The sequence below is a fragment of the Periplaneta americana genome, chromosome 14 (genome assembly GCF_040183065.1).
Source record: "Periplaneta americana isolate PAMFEO1 chromosome 14, P.americana_PAMFEO1_priV1, whole genome shotgun sequence".
Classification (NCBI taxonomy): domain Eukaryota; kingdom Metazoa; phylum Arthropoda; class Insecta; order Blattodea; family Blattidae; genus Periplaneta; species Periplaneta americana.
In genome coordinates, this window is record NC_091130.1 from 56539312 (window position 1) to 56560736 (window position 21425).

Here is a 21425-nt window from a genome sequence, read left to right on the forward strand (position 1 = left end):
ATACCATGGGATCAATTTTTGTATCCTTGTGTCCTAGAAGTCTGCCGTCTGGGATTGGGACCAGCGTTTGACAACCGTCTCGTCGATCCCATGATTGACGAATGTCTCAATTCCGGTGGGGAATATGTTGAAAACAGCTCAACAATTGCTGTGTCTGTTTCAATAATTTTTTTCCAATAAAATTGTATTTTGTTTCTGTTGACGGCCCCTGGCGAACTTTTTGAAATTATTATTAAGATGGAAGAAAAAAAAAATAACTTTTTTTTTTATCTGCCTCCATCAGAATGCTTGCTTGTTAGCCCTCAGGTTATCATGGCACTTCATTGTTAAGAAACTAACACTAGTTTAATGTAGAGGGTTGTATTATTTATTTTATATGTAAGTATTTTTAATACAAAAGATTAAATGCGTAATGCATCTATAAATAATATAATATATTACACGACTTTTTACAAAAATCAAAGAAATGTTAAAAAAAATGTATTTTTTTTTACGAAAGATTTCAAAACTTCTTTACTCGGAACTTTGATGCTGAAAATGAATCGATAACAATCAGATTAAAATCTCCCGAGCTGTGTCGTTTTCAATGCTCAAAATAGAAAGTCCATTGAGTCGTTTCTGTGACACTGTACTTCTAAGGTAGCTCCAGCGAATAGGGATTATAAAGAATGGACACTTCGCGTCGGTACCTTTGATGTAGCCGGACTGATTTCTATGACCTTCAAGCCAGCTAAAGCGTGAGATTCTGCTTTCTCCCTAGAGTTGGCGCTGACATCACACAAACGAGCAGTCGACACAGCGGAAATATAACACATACAATTAATACATCTAGGTACATTATGTACTCAAATAAAATAAACTGGATCCATAAAATAATAAATCCTTCATTAACTGTAATGTCTAGACTCTAGAGTTCCTTTATAATGAGAGTTGAGACGTTGATCCCAACAACAATTAAAATATGTAATGATTTTATAGCGCTGAAAATGGAAAAACAAAACTCTTACGAGAAGTACAACCATATACCTATATTACATTATTATACAAATATTAAACGAATTCGATACTTAATTGTATAATGTATTATATTATTTTATAATATAATGTAGACTATTAGCCTATATCTGAAATATAAAATATTATTATTACAACTAGTTTGTCACTGAGAAATAAGAAAAAGCTGTTAACTTGAATTTATTTGAAGCAAAGCGTTACTGGATTATGCAATAAGGTAGGCGATGTTTGGATCCTGTGTCTCAACTCTATTCTCAATTATTAGCGTATGCTGGATTACACTAACCTCTAGCGCTTGAAAGTGGAACCACAGTCTAGTATATACAGTCGCGAAGCTCAATATGTAGTAAATATGCAAACAATAGATAGTTGCTCACCACTAGGATCGCTAATATTGCCTCATTACAGGCAATGTAAAATAGAACCGTCACAGTCTATTGTTTCTAGCACTCTCAAAAATCAAGCTTCGTGACTGTATATAGTAGACTGTGGTGAACTATACGCTTGAGCACAGAGAAACAAAACACAGGAAAATTCGCTCAGTGTCCATTCTTTATAATCCCTATTCGCTGGTAGCTCTTAATTAACTTCAGTTTTGAAAATGATCTCTCAGCCGTCGCCACGGGCAATATATGGTAAATAAAATGTAAGCTGTACAAACGTCGGAGAAGCTGGCAACAAAGTTGAATTTTAGCCAGTTGTCTGATATTTATGGTGTTTTTTTATGTCCTTTCTCAGAACTGAACGGAAGCAAACCATTTGTTAAGGTAAAGAATACATCAAATTTCTATTATATTGGTAACTTAAACATTTTGATAAGCAGTAAAGCTCACCGTCAGTAACTCTGTCTAAAATTTTGCAATTCTGAAACATATTTTAAAAGGTAAAATAACATTTTTGAGTAACTTAAATACACAGTTTTGAATTTAAAATTTAATAATATTACCTTTTTATGTTTTCGAAATTTTTATTGCGCCCACGAACCTCCTGAGCCCCCTCCCCCCGCAGTCGCGGAAGTTGCGGGTCCGTATCTCCGCCCCTGATATCCACCAATGAACAGTGCACCTTTACATTTTTGTAATTTCCATCAAATATAGTCACACTGCGAATATAGTAGTTATCACTCTTACCGATACAAACACCGGCACCAGTTGACTAAACAAGGTTATGAACAGATGGCAGTCTGTACAGTACACTTCAATGACGTCACTGTGCTCTGTTGACAGTTGCACGTCTGTAAATCTTCCACCCCTTCTGAGAAAGTAAATATCCTGATAGTGACATTGGTGATTGGGGTGATTATTGAACATGGCAGATGTTGGAGGGTTGTCAACTAGTGATACGCCAGACAATTTAGTAGCAGAATCACTGAATCTTGATATAGAAGAGGTAATACATGAAAAAGCCGAATGAATAAGCATGTGTCTTAAAAAAGTCAGTGTTGTGGTTTTACATAGTGTAATTTTTAATTAGTAGATGTGTTTTTCTCCAATATTGGCAGTCACATGAAAGAATAATTCTCATAACCCACATAGAAAGGAAAATGATTTCTTTAACTGTTATACTTTCATATCTATTGATTGCAGAACAAAACATAACTTGTTTTAACCTCTAAGTCTTGTGGAATTATTGCATTAAAATGAAGACTAAAGAGAAATCGTATGTACTTCACAAGGGAAATAGTCATAATTTTATGTAACATTCTTCTGTGTGCGTCCTAATTCAACCGTAGGAACTTCCAAGTCCGTTGAAGGTTATCCTAGCTTTAAGGCTTTTCTGTGTTTGAATTCTGAAATCATACGGTTTCTTCAGTCCAAATACACTATGAAATTATTATTATTACTATTATTATTATTATTATTATTATTATTAGTAGTAGTAGTAGTAGTAGTAGTAGTATAACAGTGTTTTTTCCATGCCATGTCAGTTTTGTATTAATTGTAGCCTACATCATTAGGGTATAGCCATGAGGAGTGATTTCTCTCCTACTGTCAAAAGTATTCAACCTCTCCCTCTTCATACACTGCCAGTCCCAGTCAGGGATGATCATCGCTCTCTCTCTTCTCTCGACTGCATTTTATTATAAACGAATTTGTGAACATGTAGGATTGGTACTGATATTTGATTGCTAGTCTAACCTTTAGTACCATAACTTAAACTGGGGTAAACTTGACTACAAAAGAAATAAAGGTACGATGGAAAAGTATGATGTCATGTCACTTAAATAATCCCCTCAACTAACCCACTAACCTTGTCATCTTTCGGTGCTGGACCCCGGACTCATTTCACCGGCATTGTCACCTTCATTTCATTCAGATGCTAAATAACCTAGATGTTGATACAGCGTCGTAAAATAACCCAATAAAATAAAAAAAATAAATAAAACCTTGTCATATACGTTCTTTATGGGTTAGATGGGTTAAATGAGGGGATAGCTAAGCGAGTTTAAGCCAAAATATGTGACAAGATTAGTCGTTAGTTGAGGGGATATCTAAGTGACGTGAGGCCGAGGATCGTAAATCATTGAAATCTTTTCACATATTTCTCAGCCTCACTTCACTTAGATATCTCCTCACTATCCACTAAACTTGTCACATATCTTGTAAAAGTTCGGCGGTCCTTTACTAAACACATATTTTTAAAGTTAATTATTTTTTACAATTTCTAAAGTTTTTTTATAATTCCAAGTCACAATTAGAACTGATATCATGGTTTAAATCTTTTTTTTTTTTTTTTTGTGGACAAGTTTACTCCAGCTTCAGTAGCCTAATACTACACATTTTCAATCCTCTTATATTTTCTAGGCTATATAGGTAATGAGTTCAGTATTATGCATTAATGATAGCAGTTATGTAGAAAATTTTTGTATATTAGACTGACTGGCAATTGAGTAAAAGTATATGTTTCTTGAAATTTGAAATAGACTGCAACATTTTAATCGTGCCTTTGCATCGTGATCTAAAACATATGCCTAGGACTTGCGTTACTGATTGCACGTTGATTCGTGTCCTTGTGAGGAATTTTCTCAAGAAATTTTGACCAGTGTATGGGACCAGTGCCAACCTAGTATTGTGATGAATTTGGGGAGCTTCAATAGGTAGCAAAATCCGGTTTTTAAAACCAGTTATAATTGTTGGGGGATCATCATGCTAACCATACAATAACTCTGTTCTCGTTGGATGATCGTTCACCTCTGCTGAGATATGTGAACATGAGGTCAGCAGTCAGCTGGTCGGCTTTGGCCCTTCATAGGCTGTCGCGTCACAAATTACAACATTTTAGTGCTAAGCAGAGCGAATTGTCTCCCCACCCTTAAGAAAATAACAAATTGCATATTGCACAGTACAACTCGTCGATCTATATATATCCTATTTCTTCTGAGGCATTGTTAAACACAGAAAATTAACAGAATTAACAGTAAGTTACCACATAAGAAATAATTTGATTTTTTTGTATTTTAGCTAGATGATGCAGAGTATGACATTCCTCCAGTGGACTGCACCCCAACACTGGAAAGCATTCTCAACAATTTGGAAGACCAAACATCCCTTAGTGAAGATGAAATTTCCAATTCTTTGGTGCCAACTGCAGAAGTAAGTTTGTAATATTGTGTGCAGTACAAATGTACCCTACTGTAGCTCTTAGTATATTGTTTAGTGTAAAGCATTTCTGTAAAATACATTAATTGAATATATAAGACTACTTTATTTTCATTGTAAACGAAGGTATTTCTTTACAATTGCGCTACCAAAGAGAGGTAGGACTATGCTTTATTTACATACTTTGCTTCTAATCGAATCATATACATATTTCTTAGAGGAGAGCCACAGGCAAGCACCACAGCGTTAGGTTTATTGTGCAACCTCCTTAGGCTGTATTGGAATGATTGTTGGAAGTTCATTAGGATCACTCTTCAAGTGCAAGATTTACAGCATGGTGTCATCGTATCGATCCAGTCCTGACTGGAGACCTGATCCTCCGCCTTCCTTTGGTGGTGTTCTGCGGCCTCCTCAGATCGATGGCATCTGTTCACAATTCATGTGCCTGAATCTGCTGTATCCTTAACCAGAAGAACATGTAGCAGTCGATTCCACGACTCACCAAGGCGCCATCTGCCCCAGGGAGCTACACTACCCTCGTCACCAACAGTCTGCTTAAAGCCCCTGCGGCTTCGCTGGATATTTGCAGCTCCCACAGACAGATGCCGCCTATAGGCAGATCCTAGAACCACGTTCACCATGTTCTCCTGGTAACCTGTAACTATTAAGATGATTAGTGAAAAGATACTAATGAAAGTGAAATGAGTACGAGGTCCAAAGACGAAAGTTACCCAGGAATTCTGCTTCGAGTGGTTGAGTAAAAAAATCTTCAGAAAAAACTGTAACCAGGATTTGAACCTGGGCCCTCTCGTTTTACAGCCAAGATCGCTAACCATTACTCCACAGCGGTGGACATATATGTCCTGCGCCGTGGCGTCGCGGTCTAAGGCATCCGGCCTGGGATTGGCGTTAAGGAATGTGCGCTGGTTCGAGTCCTCATGGGGGAAGAAATTTTCTCATGACCGGTGCCCACCCAGCATCGTGATGCACTTGGGGAGCACGATACCTCCATTCTGGTAGGATGATCGTCCACCTCTGCTTCGGCATGTGGGCGTGAGGCCAGCAGCTGGCTGGTCGGTCCAGGCCCTTCACGGGCTGTAGCGCCACGGATTATTATATATATATATATATATATATATACACAATAACCATAACATAAATTGAGGAGTGACAGCAATTTCGCACCAGAATAAGGTTGGAAAGAGAGACATAAAGCGAGTTTTCTTAACGTTAAGGATCAGTGATAGGGTTAGGTTTGGTTAGTTCAAGCTTTTCGTATGCTTTATATATACGCATTTTCTTAAGTAGGTGGATAGATAGGAAGCAGGTTCAGTGACAGGTTAGGTTTGGCTTGTTAGGCTTTTTATACGCCAGTAATACCATCTGTGAACTACTGTATCTTCTATTGCTTCAACCACCTTCACTAGATGATTGTCACTTCTCCACCCAAAACTCCCACTCTCCCATGCTATCGCATGATGTCTTTGATGGGGGATCATTGTTATCTGCCTTACCTTGGTAGTGCAATTGTAAAGAATTAGTTGCACACTTTCTGTGTATCTTTATAGATGTAGCATTTTCATTTCAAGATTATTGGACATGATATTTTGTTTGACATGGTAATTTGTAAGCAATACGTTTTTTGCCAATGGCTCTGACGTTTTGTGGACTTAAACACGCAGCAAAAGAAGTGTGGAAAGTTAAATTTTACTACAAAACTCTACATTAAATGGTTGTGCATAGTGTTCTTATAGACCAAAATGACGTCCATGACTCATGGGTAGACCTAAAGTAGACCATTGATTATCCTAACTACAGTAATTGAGACCAATGTTTCAATTAGACAGTTTGAATAACTAAATATACTGGGCACATGAGAATACCGAGCTAATGCTAGAAAAGGGTATAATTAAAACTATAACAGAATTCTTGTACATAAGGTTATTACTTACTTACTTACTTACTTACTTACTTACTTACTTACTGGCTTTTAAGGAACCCAGAGGTTCATTGCCGCCCTCACATAAGCCCGCCATTGGTCCCTATCCTGAGCAAGATCAATCCAGTCTCTACCATCATATCCCACCTCCCTCAAATCCATTTTAATATTATCTTCCCATCTACGTCTCGGCCTCCCCAAAGGTCTTTTCCCCTCTGGCCTCCCAACTAACACTCTATATGCATTTCTGGATTCGCCCATACGTGCTACATGCCCTGCCCATCTCAAACGTCTGGATTTAATGTTCCTAATTATGTCAGGTGAAGGATACAATACGTGCAGCTCTGCGTTGTGTAACTTTCTCCATTCTCCTGTAACGTCATCCCTTTTAGCCCCAAATATTTTCCTAAGAACCTTATTCTCAAAAACCCTCAATCTCTGTTCCTCTCTCAAAGTGAGAGTCCAAGTTTCACAGCCATACAGAACAACCGATAATATAACTGTTTTATAAATTCTAACTTTCAGATTTTTTGACAGCAGACTAGATGACAAAAGCTTCTCAACTGAATAATAACAGCCATTTCCCATATTTATTCTGCGTTCAATTTCCTCCCGAGTGACATTTATATTTGTTACTGTTGCTCCAAGATATTTGAATTTTTCCACCTCTTCGAAGTATAAATCTCCAACTTTTATAGTTCCATTTCGTACAATATTCTGATCACGAGACATAATCATATACTTAGTCTTTTCAGGATTTACTTCCAACCCTATCTCTTTACTTGCTTCAAGTAGAATTTTATTACTACTGTATTTTGAAATATGAAGTAAAGTGATATTTTTTAACTATGCAAAGGCTCCCAAGCAGTTCACATAGCAGTGGAGATCCTAGTGTCTGGAAAATATATGGTTTATCATCCAGTAATAGATTACATCTGTTACATAGGGATTTGTGTACTTTAAATTCAGATGTAAAATGTTTTGTGTCTCGTTGGTCAGAAAAGGAGGACAAGGGTAATACAAGTAGAACATGAGACAGATAAGGAAAACAAGAGAACAACAAGGAGAACAAGGGGATTACAAGGAGAACAAGAGGCATACAAGGAGAACAAAGGGCATGCAAGGAGAACACAGAGAAGATAAGGAGAGGGCATAATTATAAGAAGAACAAGGGGCATACAATGAGAACATGGAAAAGATAAGGAGAGGGCATATAAGAAGAACACGGAGAAGATAAGGAGAGGGCATATAAGAAGAACACGGAGAAAAGAAGAACGAGGGGCATACAAGGAGAACACGGGGAAGATAAGGAAAGCAAAGGAATAACAAGGAGAACAAGAGGAATACCGGTACAAGGAGAACAAGGGTTGTACAAGGAGAACACGGAGAAGATAAGGAAAACAAGGAAACCACAAGGAGAATAAGGTAATTGCAAGGAGAACAAGAAGAATACAAGGAGAACACGGAGAAGATAAGGAAAACGAAACCACAAGGAGAACAAGAGGAATACAAGGGGCATACAAGGAGAACACGGAGAAGATAAGGAAAACAAGAAAACCACAAGGAGAACAAGGGAATTGCAAGGAGAACGCAAAGAAGATGAGGAAAACGGGGAAACGACAAGGAGAACAAGAGGAATATAAGAAAAACAAGGAAAAGATAAGGAGAACAGAAGGAAGACGAGGAGAATACAAGGAGAGAGGGTTGCATTTTTATGTTATGGTCAAGTTGGTAAGTTGCAGATAATGAGTTGTTTAGAGTGATCATGCCCAGACTATGTCGCAGGTTAGAATAGCAATTATTATTTATGTTTGATACTTATATAAAAATTGAGTCATTGCAAACAACGAACATTACTTCATAGGAAATTTCCTGATATTGTCATTCTGAACAAGAGCATGATAGGCTATGTAGAATTGAAATCGAACGAATTTATTGCACATGTACTTGACAATAAAACGAAATGGCAACACAGAAGTGTGTAAATTAAAGATGTTTTGTCTTGGTTCTTGCAGAGAATATTTGTAGTAGGCTAATAGTTGTAAAATATGTGAGTATGCTGTCCGTTATTAATGTGCTCCAACTTTGGTTATTTTTATATTTGTTATGCCACCATGTTCAGTGGAGGTGGGGTGGGGGTAGTTGCTGCTGTGTTGTTTGTACAAACAACACAGCAGCAGCAACTACTATGTTGATTCATTACAGTTGTTTAAAATGGTGCTGATATTGTAAAAGTATTCGCAAATTTATGAAGTGGGAACTAGCAACATTCCGTTTTTAACTCCACTTGTGGCAAAATGAACTTATTTCTGTGCTTTACTGCATTACCTTCGAATAAAACGACTAATATTACGTTGTAGGGTTAGTACATAAGCATAACAGCCAATCTACTCAAAGTAAAATAATGTAGTAGTAGTAGTATTTATTTATTTAACCTGGTAGAGATAAGGCCGTCAGGCCTTCTCTGCCCCTCTACCAGGAGATTCCAACTACAATATCAACAATAAAATTACAATTAGTATTAAATTTACAATTACAATTACAAATAATATTACAGTTAGTATTAAATTTACAATTACAATAAAATCAAAGTACGAAAAGATTACCTGAATAATTAAAGCTAGATAATTTATCATAGAGAAACAAAGAATATTTTATATTTACTGAATTACAAATTAAATCTAGAATAACAAAATTGTATAGTGATGAAATTACTGGATATTGAAATATTTTGTGATAGATTAAAGAAACTATTTACAAGTAATCAATTACTGACCAAGTGCCTAGTAAGTTTTCGTTTGAATTCAATTTTATTTCGACAGTCCCTGATGCTAGCAGGTAGCGAATTCCAGAGTCTTGGCAGGGCTATTGTGAAAGAAGATGAGTATGAGGAGGTGCGATGGGATGGTATTGTTAGTATTGTTTCATGACGAGAGCGTGTGTTCAGATTATGGTGGGAAGAAAGGTAAGTGAAGCGAGACGACAGGTACGAAGGAATAGAAGAGTTCAAGATTTCGAAGAGAAAGAGAAGTGAATGTAAATTTCTTTTCTTATCTAGTTTAAGCCAACCTATTGCTTCCAGGGATGGGGTAATATGATCATATTTACGAACATTGCTTACAAAACGTACACAGAAATTATGAGCACGTTGAAGTTTCGCTTTGTTGTCGCTGGAGAGGTCAGTCAGTAAAATGTCCGCATAGTCGAAATAGGGAAATGCAAGTGTCTGCACAAGGGACTTTTTTAAGCAAGAGGGGAGATGAACATTTATCCTTTTTAGCACATGGATAATAGAATATATTTTTCTGCAGGTTTCTGTGATTTGCATGTCCCAGTTGAGATTATTATCCATGTGAATGCCAAGATTTTTTACTGAAGAAGTGAAAGGGATATGCACTGTACTTACTTTAACAGGGGAAATGTCGAGGTGTTTTACAGCGTCGGTTTGCCGTTTGTGTCCTAATATAATTGCTTGTGTCTTTCCAGGATTTATTTTATGTGTGTTTTGGGAGAGATGAGGTGCCACTAATTTTAGAATTTCTATTATAATCCTATTTATACTTCATCTGAAGCCATTACTAGACTCCATATTAGTCAGTAATTGCTTATACCATTTCCACCAACTACTTTCGATATCACAAAAAAATACGTTCATAATACTACCAGCTAATTTATAGTAAAGGTGTTCTGAAATCGTTAAAACAAAAATAACATATATTATTAATTTAAAATTTGCTTCAGTGATTTTATTCCCTATTTTCTTACTTCATTTAATGTATAAATATGTATTTCTGTTTTGTAAAATATGCAAAAACAGCCATGAATTGCATTTGAAACCCTTAGTGGATGAAAATAAATGTTGATTTTTTGCTTATTTAGAGTTTTTACATATAAGATGTATCCCAATTGTGTCAAATTATGTAGAAAATAAAATTTGTTGTAATAAGAATTATGGTTTTGCAGGGTGGCTTCGAAGGTAGCGAGACTTTGTCTTTAGGAAGTCTAGATAGCAGGAGCCGCAGTTCCTCAGAGAGAAGACATGAGACACGAGGAGGCAGTCGCTGGAGTAATATTAATACCGGAGCTACCCATAGAACAGGATCCATTTTGCGTCACGTCATACTTAAGGGCATTTCAACACAGTTGACATCCGCTTGTGTAAGTATGCCTGAATAAACCTTTGATGAGCTGAAGTATACTTACACATAAATAAATAATAAAGCTTTAAATGAAGCATGCAACACTAAATGAAAAAAATGCTAAACAAAAATCAATATACAAAATACTTGTTATTAACAGACTTCGCAATTTTGTTACACTGAATTTATCGAGAAATATAGCTTGTATGGAGGTAGTTCAAATGTCATAAGTGGTGGTACATTAGACCTACAGTGAATGTAAATAATGGAGCATATTGTAACTTTTATTTAACAATAATAATGTGACTTTTATTTCTAAGTTCAAACACACATCCGTCAACAATGGGTATTCCATTCAACACAGCAACACAGTAGTCGTTATTGCACTCCACAGAACGACAATGACAATTCACGTGTATTATTGAGAACAACAATGTACTCCTAATTTCAACTAATGTTCACAAAGCACTATTTACAAAACAAAACTGTCAATTCACAGTTCATTCGTCTAGGCTAGTTTTCTAGCTCACTCACTCAAGTTGACGGTATATCGAACCCCAAGCCTTCCAGATACAGTTTACTGCACTTCGAACTGTAGATTTTCAAATACAGTTCACTGCACTTCGACCGAAGACTTTCAGATACAGTTCACTGCACTTCGAACCCAAGACTTCTGGATACGCCGCACTCACCTGGACGCTGCTGCAGTTGCGGACCCACTCAAGTTCACTGCACGTCGAATCCAAGACTTCCAGATATGCCGCACTCGCCTGGACACTGCCACAGTTGCGGTCCTCCTCACGTCGAACCTCAGTCTCGAAGGCTGGCTTCCTTGCTCACTCGCTGCTGATTTACTGACTAAACTGACTGACTGGCTCACTTACCCCTTTATTTATTAGATTACACGTTCTCAAATGTACTGCGTCTCGTAGCTTCTACAACAATCGGCTCACATTGCTTTGCAAACTTCCAGATATCCCCCCCTTGCTCCTTCTGCTCTGCGTCACGCCGCACCTTCCCTCGCACTAGATGCGCGCGCAACTTCTCCGAGGCGACCAGGTCTTCCAACATGGCGCCACAATATCATGACAACACTCCAACTTAATTTTAGTGGTTTGCACAACCGAAACGTTTTGAACAAATATGTTTGCCCCTTTATTGACTAACCTTTTTATTTGAAAACTTTAGTGTTGTTAGTCAGTTTTTTAGGTGGTTGGCTTGGATATGAAATTTCTAAGATTAATATTGGGAGTAAGTTATTATCTATTAAGTTTTATTTATATTCAAGATTTATAGGTTTTATATGATTTATACCATATATTTCTACTTATGGTATATCTAATATACCTTCAATTGCATTTCAAAATGAATAATATCATAATAAATAAACATAAGTTTTATACATATTATATACAAACAATAATTCACATCAATTTATTGAAATAACTACTATTACAATGACAAAAAATATACATTTTGAGATTATTTAACTGAAACCTTTTCCAATTGTCACTTATCATCATTAAACACAAATCGCTGAAAAACTGTGAATGATCACAATTAAAATCTATATCTCTTGCAGCAAGAAACAATTGCAAATGTTCCATGTATTCTTTACTACTACAGTAAATTGCTTTTTTCGAAGAATTTCGACGGCAGTTTGCTCTGCCAACATTCCTGAGGGAAGACATTGTGATAATTGTGTTAAAAAAATCCTGCCAAATCCTGATTAATCACATGGTGCCACATTAATAGCAATTGTAATTTTTTGTTGCCCTTTTCTTTGTTTCCTTTTTTTTTAAATTTAATATCTATATTTACATATGTATATTAATTTTTTGAAGATATACTGAGTCCGTAAGGGCTACCCTCAGTGGGGGCAGTTTTAGTAGTAGTAGTAGTAGTAGTAGTAGTAGTAGTAGTAGTAGCCTAGATCATATATGTAACAGATATGTCGGGCTTATAGGCTTTGAAGTTAACAACTTTTGTCAGGTTTACTACGCTGCCATCTAGTTGTTATATAAGGAGTCACGTCATAATTCCTATTTGAATTGCATTAGCGACTGTGCTGCCATCTCGTGTTCGTTTACGGCGGACGGGTGGCGATCCTGGCGGTTGTTCTCTTCAAAGTGCTGCCGATTTTAACGTAGCGAGGAGTTATCTGTTACATATATGATCTAGGGTAGTAGTGAATAACTCGTTGTCTCTTTACCTTCAGTTCCACTTTGCACACTTTACAGAATGTGTTCACATTCCTTACACAAAAATAATCATTTCCAAATTCCGAAATAAATAACTGCAGTGTAGATATTGGTGGCAGCATTTGCCTCCTGGTATGACTGAACGGGGTCACAGTGAACTCATCGACATACAAACATATGCATAACAAACGTCAGAACTCATAGAGGTCTTCTAACCTGCTTGTGCCTTTGACTGATGTCATTAATGTACCAGGAGAAATTACTCCATCCAATATAGCTCTTGTGACAAACATGCGAAGCCTGGTTATTAAATCGAATTGTCTTAAAGTTAATAAAGCCTTGTTTTTTAAATCATAATATCTATTGGCAACATGATCATCGGAAGGGGAAATTGAAATGACGTATATACATCTGCCTGGTATTAATTAAGTTGCATAGCTTATGAATGTGTTATAGCCTCCTCACACCTATACATCATGACATGTTGCACTGTGCTAATATTTTCTATAGTCTGTTGTCATTAGAACTATGTGGTGTGGTGCTGCACAGCTTGGCTAAACAAAATCAATAGAAATTATTTTCTCACCTGTAATGTTTCCTAGTGTGTTACTTATTTCCCTCCAGGAATTATCATGTAAGTCTTATGCTATTATTGCAATAGTATCTGGCTTTTGTCATAAAGAAATGGATATTTCTCCATCAAATTAATCAATTTTTCACAATCCATTTTAATTCCTAACTTATAAAAAAGTTGAGATGTACAGGTAGGCTATATAAAAAGACAACTGACTATTGTGATGTCAACAATGCAGCCCATGCTGTAGTGCATCACTTCACTGTCTCTCATTCGCATTAATATGCAGCAGCACAATGTGTAAGTGTGAATGGCCATTACTGTTACATTGTATGTATATTTCCAAAATTAAGTAATTGATTAACTAGCGGACTTACTCATGTTAATTATGTAAGTCTGTGCGGCTTACAGCTGTTTCGGTGCTTCATCACACCATCCTCAGAGCCTACTAGATCTCGGCGTCATCTCGAACTTCTCTACTTCTTGTGTGGGTGCGTTTGATTGTTGAACCAGAAACTCAACACACTAGAACAATACAAAATATACAAACACACTAAAACACACCCAGATCGAATTCTCAACACACAGATCAATTTCAGTACACACACACTATTTGACTCCACTTTTCAACACTTTTCAACAATCAAACGCACCCACACAACAGGCAGAGAAGTTCGAGATGACGCTGAGATCTAATAGGCTCTGAGGATGGTGTGATGAAGCACCGAAACAGCTGTAAGCTGCACAGACTTACATAATTAACACGAGTAAGTCCGCTAGTTAATCAATTACTTATATTCAAGTGTTAAAAGTAGTGTACGCAAGATTCAAAATGGATTTCCAAAATTACTGCAGTCTTAATAAAACTGCTGGCAAATGGAAGATAAAGCATTATTATTGAAGGACTAGCTACAGATTTCAATATCGAAAAATCTTCTAAAATGGGTTAAAAACAATATTTATAAAATTTTGCCTGCTGGTCAGTGCATCTTAAGGCATTTATGCGCCACTAATATCTCTGTTCGGGTTCTGCTAGAGCAGCAGGACTCATTCTGGCCTGTCCTATCTTTCTTTCTAATCTCCTCTCTTGTGTAGGCTTAGTATCATGTCATTCTAAACGAGCAATACTAATATTATTGATTTATATTTTGGTTAGATTAAGTTTGATGTGATTAATGAAATACTTAGAGCTTTTAATCGTGCTCATTTCCTTGATATGTGACAAATTCATTCACATTTTGAAAGGAGAGACAAAATCTGAAATTCTTTATGGAAACTAACGTGAGCAAATATTATCCAATTAAAAATGACTGAAGCTAATATAGGCCTGTATGTTTTTTGTTACAGGAGCGTGTGAACGCTGGGCTTCCTACTGCCATGGCTGCCACTACAATGATTGCAGTTGGTACTTCTCATGGATTGGTGCTTGTGTTTGATGCAGCACAAACATTGCGTTGGTGCTTGGGAGAAACTGCACATGATCAAGGATCTGTTTCAAGCTTAAGTTTCAACCATGACTGTACAAGATTACTGGCAGGTTTTGCCAGGGGACATATTCTCATGTTTGATATAGTCAATGGCAAAGTGTTGAGAACAATGGCTGATGTACACCCCCCAGGAACAGCTGTATTGCATGTTAAGGCAAGTTTGACTGCCTGCTTACTCGTATTTTAAAGTTCTGCTACATCTTCAAGATGACACAGTAATTGTACATTTAAAACTTCATCTCATGATCACTGTCGAGTCATACTTCATATCGGACAGTTGATAGAATTTCACTAGAGGAACGGATTTGTTCCTTGACAGATGCTGTTTGATTTGTAGTGGAAACATCAGTTATGGGACAGGTTTTAATTTTCCCTTTCATTCACTTTCCACTAGTGCTCTATTATTGCTGTGTCACCCTCTCAGCCATCTCCTACGTGGAGAGCCTCAGCCGGAGTGTGATATATGCCGTGTTTCACTTACTGTGGAACATTTTTTATTGCATTGTAGAAAATGTGACTGTGTCCGTTAGCAATATGGAATTTGCCAACTCTACGTGACACTCTTGGAAATGATTTTAATTATACAAATGCAGTTCTGAAAATCGAATACAGAACTTCACAGGGTGATTTAGTTTTTTATTGACACGTTTTACTTATCCTCTGGACCCTTTACATTCGAGTATTTTATTATTTTAGAAATGCGCCAGATAATTTATTTCTAGTGGCATATGTTTCATTATTTTATTGTTTCTTTTTAAATACTAGCTAGGGTCTGAGAACTGCTCACTTTTTATGCATCACCTTGTTGAAACTGCATTTGTGTACCTCGTTTTAACCATGACAACTCTTTTTAGTTCTTTTAAGCATTCTGATTATTGTATTGTGTTTCTGTTTTGTGAAGGATTTTGGATAAGGGCGCAAATAGCCATAGTAGCTGACACGCCCTTTTTATACCCCACTAACTAACTCATCCTCTCATCATCTTCGTAAAAACCTCTATAATTTTGAATGACTGTTTAATAAACATATTTTCATCTCATGAAGTTTTGGTAGCCAAGAAATTGTTTTATTATTTCATTTATTATGATGTGATCTATAAGCATCTTGTGTGTTGGATATTTTCAGTGAAACTCTCTCAGTTGTTGTCCACTAACAGTTTTTGGTGAATTATCACTCCCATTCCAGTCTTTAGATCTCCGCCTTTAAGTACAGTAGCGGCAAAAAAAACCGGACCAACCCTTGTAGCTGATTTCAGAGCCTTGTTCACTCCAGAGCACGATAGACTGGTAACTAAGACTTTCGTGGTTCGAATCCTGCCTGGAAAGGAAACTTTTTTTGGTTTCTTATTCAAATTTATTCCCAATACTTTTCGATTGCAGCAATATTTTACTACTTAATTAACTTATTATTCCCAGAACATGAATTTAACCAGCAATCGAAAAGTATTGAGAATAAATTTGAATAAGGAACAAAAACAGTTTCCTTCCCAGGCAGAATTCGAACCACGAAAGTCTTAGTTACCAGTCTATCATGCTCTGGAGTGAACAAGGCTCTGAAATCAGCTACAAGGGTCAATTCGGTTTTTTTTTTTTTTTTTTTTGCCACTGCTGTACATGATCTGTCCTGTTTATTTTATTTAACTCTTTTTGCAATCCATCTTAAAAGAACTTCTTGTGTTCGTGCATATGAAAAGGGACCACTACACAGCTTCTAGTTTCAGATATAATCTAATAAAAAAAAACAAAAACAAAAGGGGGATTCAAACTTGTAAATTTTGTTATGCCTCGATAGGATCACATTCTAAGCAATAAACTGTGTAAATATTAAAGTCCTGTGTTAACTGAATCACGCTGAAATCATTGTCTATATCTGAAACTAGAAGCTGCCAAGAAGTCCCCTTTCATATGCATGCACACGTCATATATACCAATAATTATTAGGTGTATTCTATCAATTCTAAGTGTATAGGTTATTGTTCTATACTAATGAGGACGACATTTGTATGGCAACGTAAAAAATCTGTCTCTGAGTGATAGAGCTTCAGGCATAATAAAATGTTGGGCAAATTTCTGTCCAAATTTACTTCTTTGTCCTTATTCGTCCATTACCCTAGGAAAGGGTTCTTTACCAAGAACTGACATCCAGACCAGCTGAACCTAGGACTTTTTACGAGTGGTCTTCCTACTCCTCCTCCCCCTCCCCCTCCCCCCTCTTCCTCCTCCTCCCATTTTTATATGGGTTTAGAATTGTCTTTGATGAAGTTTGTCCGTATATAACATTATTAAAAGTGATGTTACATATTCAATATATAATATGTAACCATGGTTTTTTTAATTATTCTCTCTGTAGAGTGATCATAAAAATGTTTGAAATAAATATATATCTGTGTGTGTGTGTGTGCGTGTGCGTGCGTGCGTGACTTAATAAGAAGTGTTAAAAACTGATTCCAATTGTAGATATACTGTTAGTTCACAGATTCTCCTACATTGGCGCTATGTAGTGACAGTGGTGGATCTGTGTTTGAGCTCAACTTTCGCCGTACTATGGGCATTCGAGGCTGTGATTCCAAGTGCTTATTTTCTGGCAGTAGGGGCGAAGTCTGTTGCTTGGAGCCGCTTCTTTTACACCAGCTTAGCACACATCCTCTACATGGAGTAGTGCTGGTTGCCATGGCAACTCTGTCTAAGGTGACACTCTTTCCATTAAAATGTAGTATTTATGAAACATATAAATAATTATTAGAAAATAAAATATATTGTATTTTAGTTACAGTAAATATAATACGAAGATCTGTAATTAACATTATTTACCTCAGTGTAAGATGATTTAATCCAGTAATAATATTATCTTTGATTATTAGCGAATTAAGTATGTTTTCTTTTTGTTCAGTGACATTGTTTAAAGTGCTCATGAATATTCTTCATATGTTCTAGTGGCTATATTCATCGTCTCTACATGATATGATCCAACCTTACAAAGCAAAACATAGCACTGCATTCCTTGAACAGTTTGAATTATCACCTTTATTTTAAATTCTAGTATTTTAGTTTTATGTATGTATATATGTACGAGGGTCGTTTCATAAGTCATGGCAACTATGTTATATCTTCCGAAGAACCGAAAATGTGGTTAGTTCAGTATATATAAGTTTGAAAACCTGTTGTACACTGTACGTCATGCCACTACCAGATTGTGTCACTGTGCATTGGTGGCTAGTTGACAGCACACACAAAAGTTAGTGTACTAAAGACTGTGCTCCAAGATGGATATAAGTAAAGTTCAACAGCAGCCATACGTGAAAATTGCAGTTCTTCATGGCAGAAATGCTTGTCAATGTTATTCTGAGCTATGAGAAGCAATTGACGAAGACACTGTGTGGGAAGCGGTTTGCAAACAGGGAGGACATCTTAACAGCGTTTCGACGAGAGGTGGTACCATAGACAAATCACACACAGCCAATGGTATTGAACACCTGCATCATCGTTGGCAAAGATGTGTGGAACCCTTGGGGAGATTATTTTGAAGAGTGTTAGCTGTGAGTAATGTACTTTGTTTCCTTTTGTGCATAATAAAACAATGATTTCTATTTACACATCTTTCAATTTCCGTACCCTTTGCCTCCTGTACCCGGACCCAATTTGGTACCAGAATTGCAAAGCACATTCCAGTGACCTACAATCGCATAAAGTGAATTTCTATTCCTGCAGCTTTATTGGCCTGATATAATATAGTTTCCATGACTTGTGAAATGTCCCTCGTGTATATATAATAAAGGAATTTTCTGTGACTATTACACTCTTACTACGTCATACTACTTTTGACCAATAAAACGGTACGAAAGGACGTATTTCAACCAATTATGGCTGCTTATCGCACAATTTTATCGCGTCCCTAGCATTTGTTTAATTTTATCGCGTCCCTAGCATTTGTTTAATTTTATCGCGTCCCTAGCATTTGTTTCTTTGTTTGCCAACATTTGAAACTGCGCTGGTCTGGATGTCAAAAATATATATAAAATTACAAACCACTCCAGTCGATGCACAGCAGTTTCAAATATGACTCGCATTGGCATTCAAGAACAAGAATTAATAAAAATCACTGATCATACCTATGCATCTTCTGAAATCCGATTTACAAATAAATGAAGAGCACCATTCGGAAATCCTGAATAAGTTGAATACACCATGTATGCCTAAATCAACTAGTTCCACTTCTATTACGCACACGTCCAATATAACATCAATTGAACCACCAACCACATTCAAATTTGAAAATTGTACATTCAATAATTATTCCTTTTAAAATTATTCATGTTTATTTTTTATGTCATCGTCGTTAATTAAAACTTTTCTAACACTTGTGTATATTAGGTTATGTTATAGCTTCTGCTCTGAGAGGATAAAAAGAACTTCTGCTATATGATATTATGGATAGTCACGTATCAGAGATTGTTTAATATTAAGTTTATTGAATAGTAATCATTACAGTGTCTATATAAAGACACTACTGCCATCTAGCATGCATCTAGCGTAATATTTGTAATGTTGAGATGGTACAATAATGCATTTGAAGACAGTATATTGTATTTTCGTAAGTCAATTAATATTTTATTGTATTGGAGTACTTCATTACTTCTAATCTTTATATACTTTCTTCTAATCGTGTAATAGTCAATTAAATCCCACTCGAGTTTTGATTTTCTCTAGATAAATCAAAACGTCTAGTGAGATTACTGTTGATAATACAGGTTTCCTCAACCAAAAGATATATCAGTATTGTATACGAGTATACATGAATACTGTGCACATATTTTTTTCCGGAATTTAGCGAAGTAAAACTGGGGTGTGGGCCTTATTTGAAATAAGGTTGGTACGGCTTCACTCAAGAACTTTTTTTTTTATTTTTCTCTCCTAAAATTAGGGTGCGAAGATTATTTTATAGTGCGCTGTATACTGTAATAAGTAGTGTATTTGGTTAATATTTTATGGACATTATTCAAAATGTAGATTCATTTTCCGGGCTGAGAGGCCGTGGTCTATTAGTTGGTTTTATACCAGATGTTTCGTCTGCAACTGCGGCAGACATCTTCAGTGGAGTGGTATCCGAGGTCGCAAGACTCTTCTCGGCGTACCTGAGGCAACTGATCCTGTGTCTGGTTGTGCGGGCGTATTTATACAGGTTTCCTGTATAACGTTTCCTGATATGAAGACCAACTAATAGACCACGGCCTCTCAGCCCGGAAAATGAATTTACATCTATAGACTCCGGCCGTGAAAGCCTACACTGCAAGATTATTCAAAATGTTCAGTTTAATAGAAATTTTGTATCTTTTTTCAAAATTTATATACCGTTTACTATTTTTCAAACATTCAGAAATGTCTGTTTTCTAGAATTCATGATCCTTGTGGTCTGCCAATGTTACTGGTCTGATGTTTTTGAAATACAAATATATTGCCAGGAAAGATTGAAAAGCTTTGTTATAGAATAAAATCAGTGAAAATATTATAATTGCATAAACCGCAAAATGTTCACATAATTATTTTTCGTGATAATGTATCCTTATTGTTTACTAAATATGGTTTTGCTTGGACTTGATAGGTTATAGTTGTAAGCATCAGACCGAGGATGAGAGTCCTGTTCACACAGCCATTACTTCACACTAGTCCTGCCACTCTGCCATTGCTTGCGTGGCAGTTTGTTATAATTCAGATGGCAGATGGAACCCGTGTTGTTGATCCTGTTCTAGCTTTTGCAAGAGAGTCTACTATATTTTTCTACCAGGTAAATGAAATAAAAATATGAATATCTGCAAGTTATCACATTAAAGCTATTACTGTTCCGAATATTGATAACCTAGTTTTGCAGCTCATGATTTATACTGTTGATCTTAAGTTTATTACATGATATGATATATGATATACAGGGTGATTCACGAGGATTTACCGTCAATTACAGAGTGTATTTCCGAAGACATTCTGAGCAAAAAAGTCATATAAGCATTTGTCCTAATCTCAATATTTTCAGTTACACTAATTTGAATTTGCAAATCTAATCTTTCAGGTAAAGCTTCCTGTAAAGCAGATTTGAATAATTTCAAGGGAAAAATTGTTCCGGGGCCGGGTATCGATCCCGGGACCTCTGGTTGAACGTAGCAGCGCTCTGCCAACTGAGCTACCCAGGAACTCCACCCGACACCGTCTCAACTTTTCCCTTTATATCCACACAACTCGCGTGGGCTGACGAAACACCAGAGACCCACATCGAGTGCGCACAAACTGTGTGTGACTTGAAATTTTGGTTTTCTGTTAACGTACACAGTGACGTATATATTACCTGAAAGATTAGATTTGCATAATATATACGTCACTGTGTACGTTAGAAGAAAACCACAATTTCAAGTCACAGAGAGTTTGTGTGCACTCGATGTGGGTCTCTGGCATTTCGTCAGCCCACACGAGTTGTGTGGATATAA

The 21425-nt window shown here is 36.5% G+C and overlaps 1 protein-coding gene across 1 annotated transcript in view; it reads left to right on the plus strand.

The window, feature by feature from the left end:
• The first annotated feature begins 2240 nt into the window (after positions 1–2240).
• The window catches only part of Vps8 (vacuolar protein sorting 8), a 71895-nt gene continuing 52710 nt past the window's right edge, over positions 2241–21425 (plus strand). The window contains exons 1-6 of the mRNA XM_069845297.1: positions 2241–2403; positions 4476–4607; positions 10516–10710; positions 14814–15107; positions 17422–17640; positions 20552–20734. Coding sequence (XP_069701398.1) covers positions 2323–2403; positions 4476–4607; positions 10516–10710; positions 14814–15107; positions 17422–17640; positions 20552–20734 — 1104 coding nt within the window. The 5' untranslated portion in view covers positions 2241–2322. The remainder of the gene's footprint in view (positions 2404–4475; positions 4608–10515; positions 10711–14813; positions 15108–17421; positions 17641–20551; positions 20735–21425) is intronic.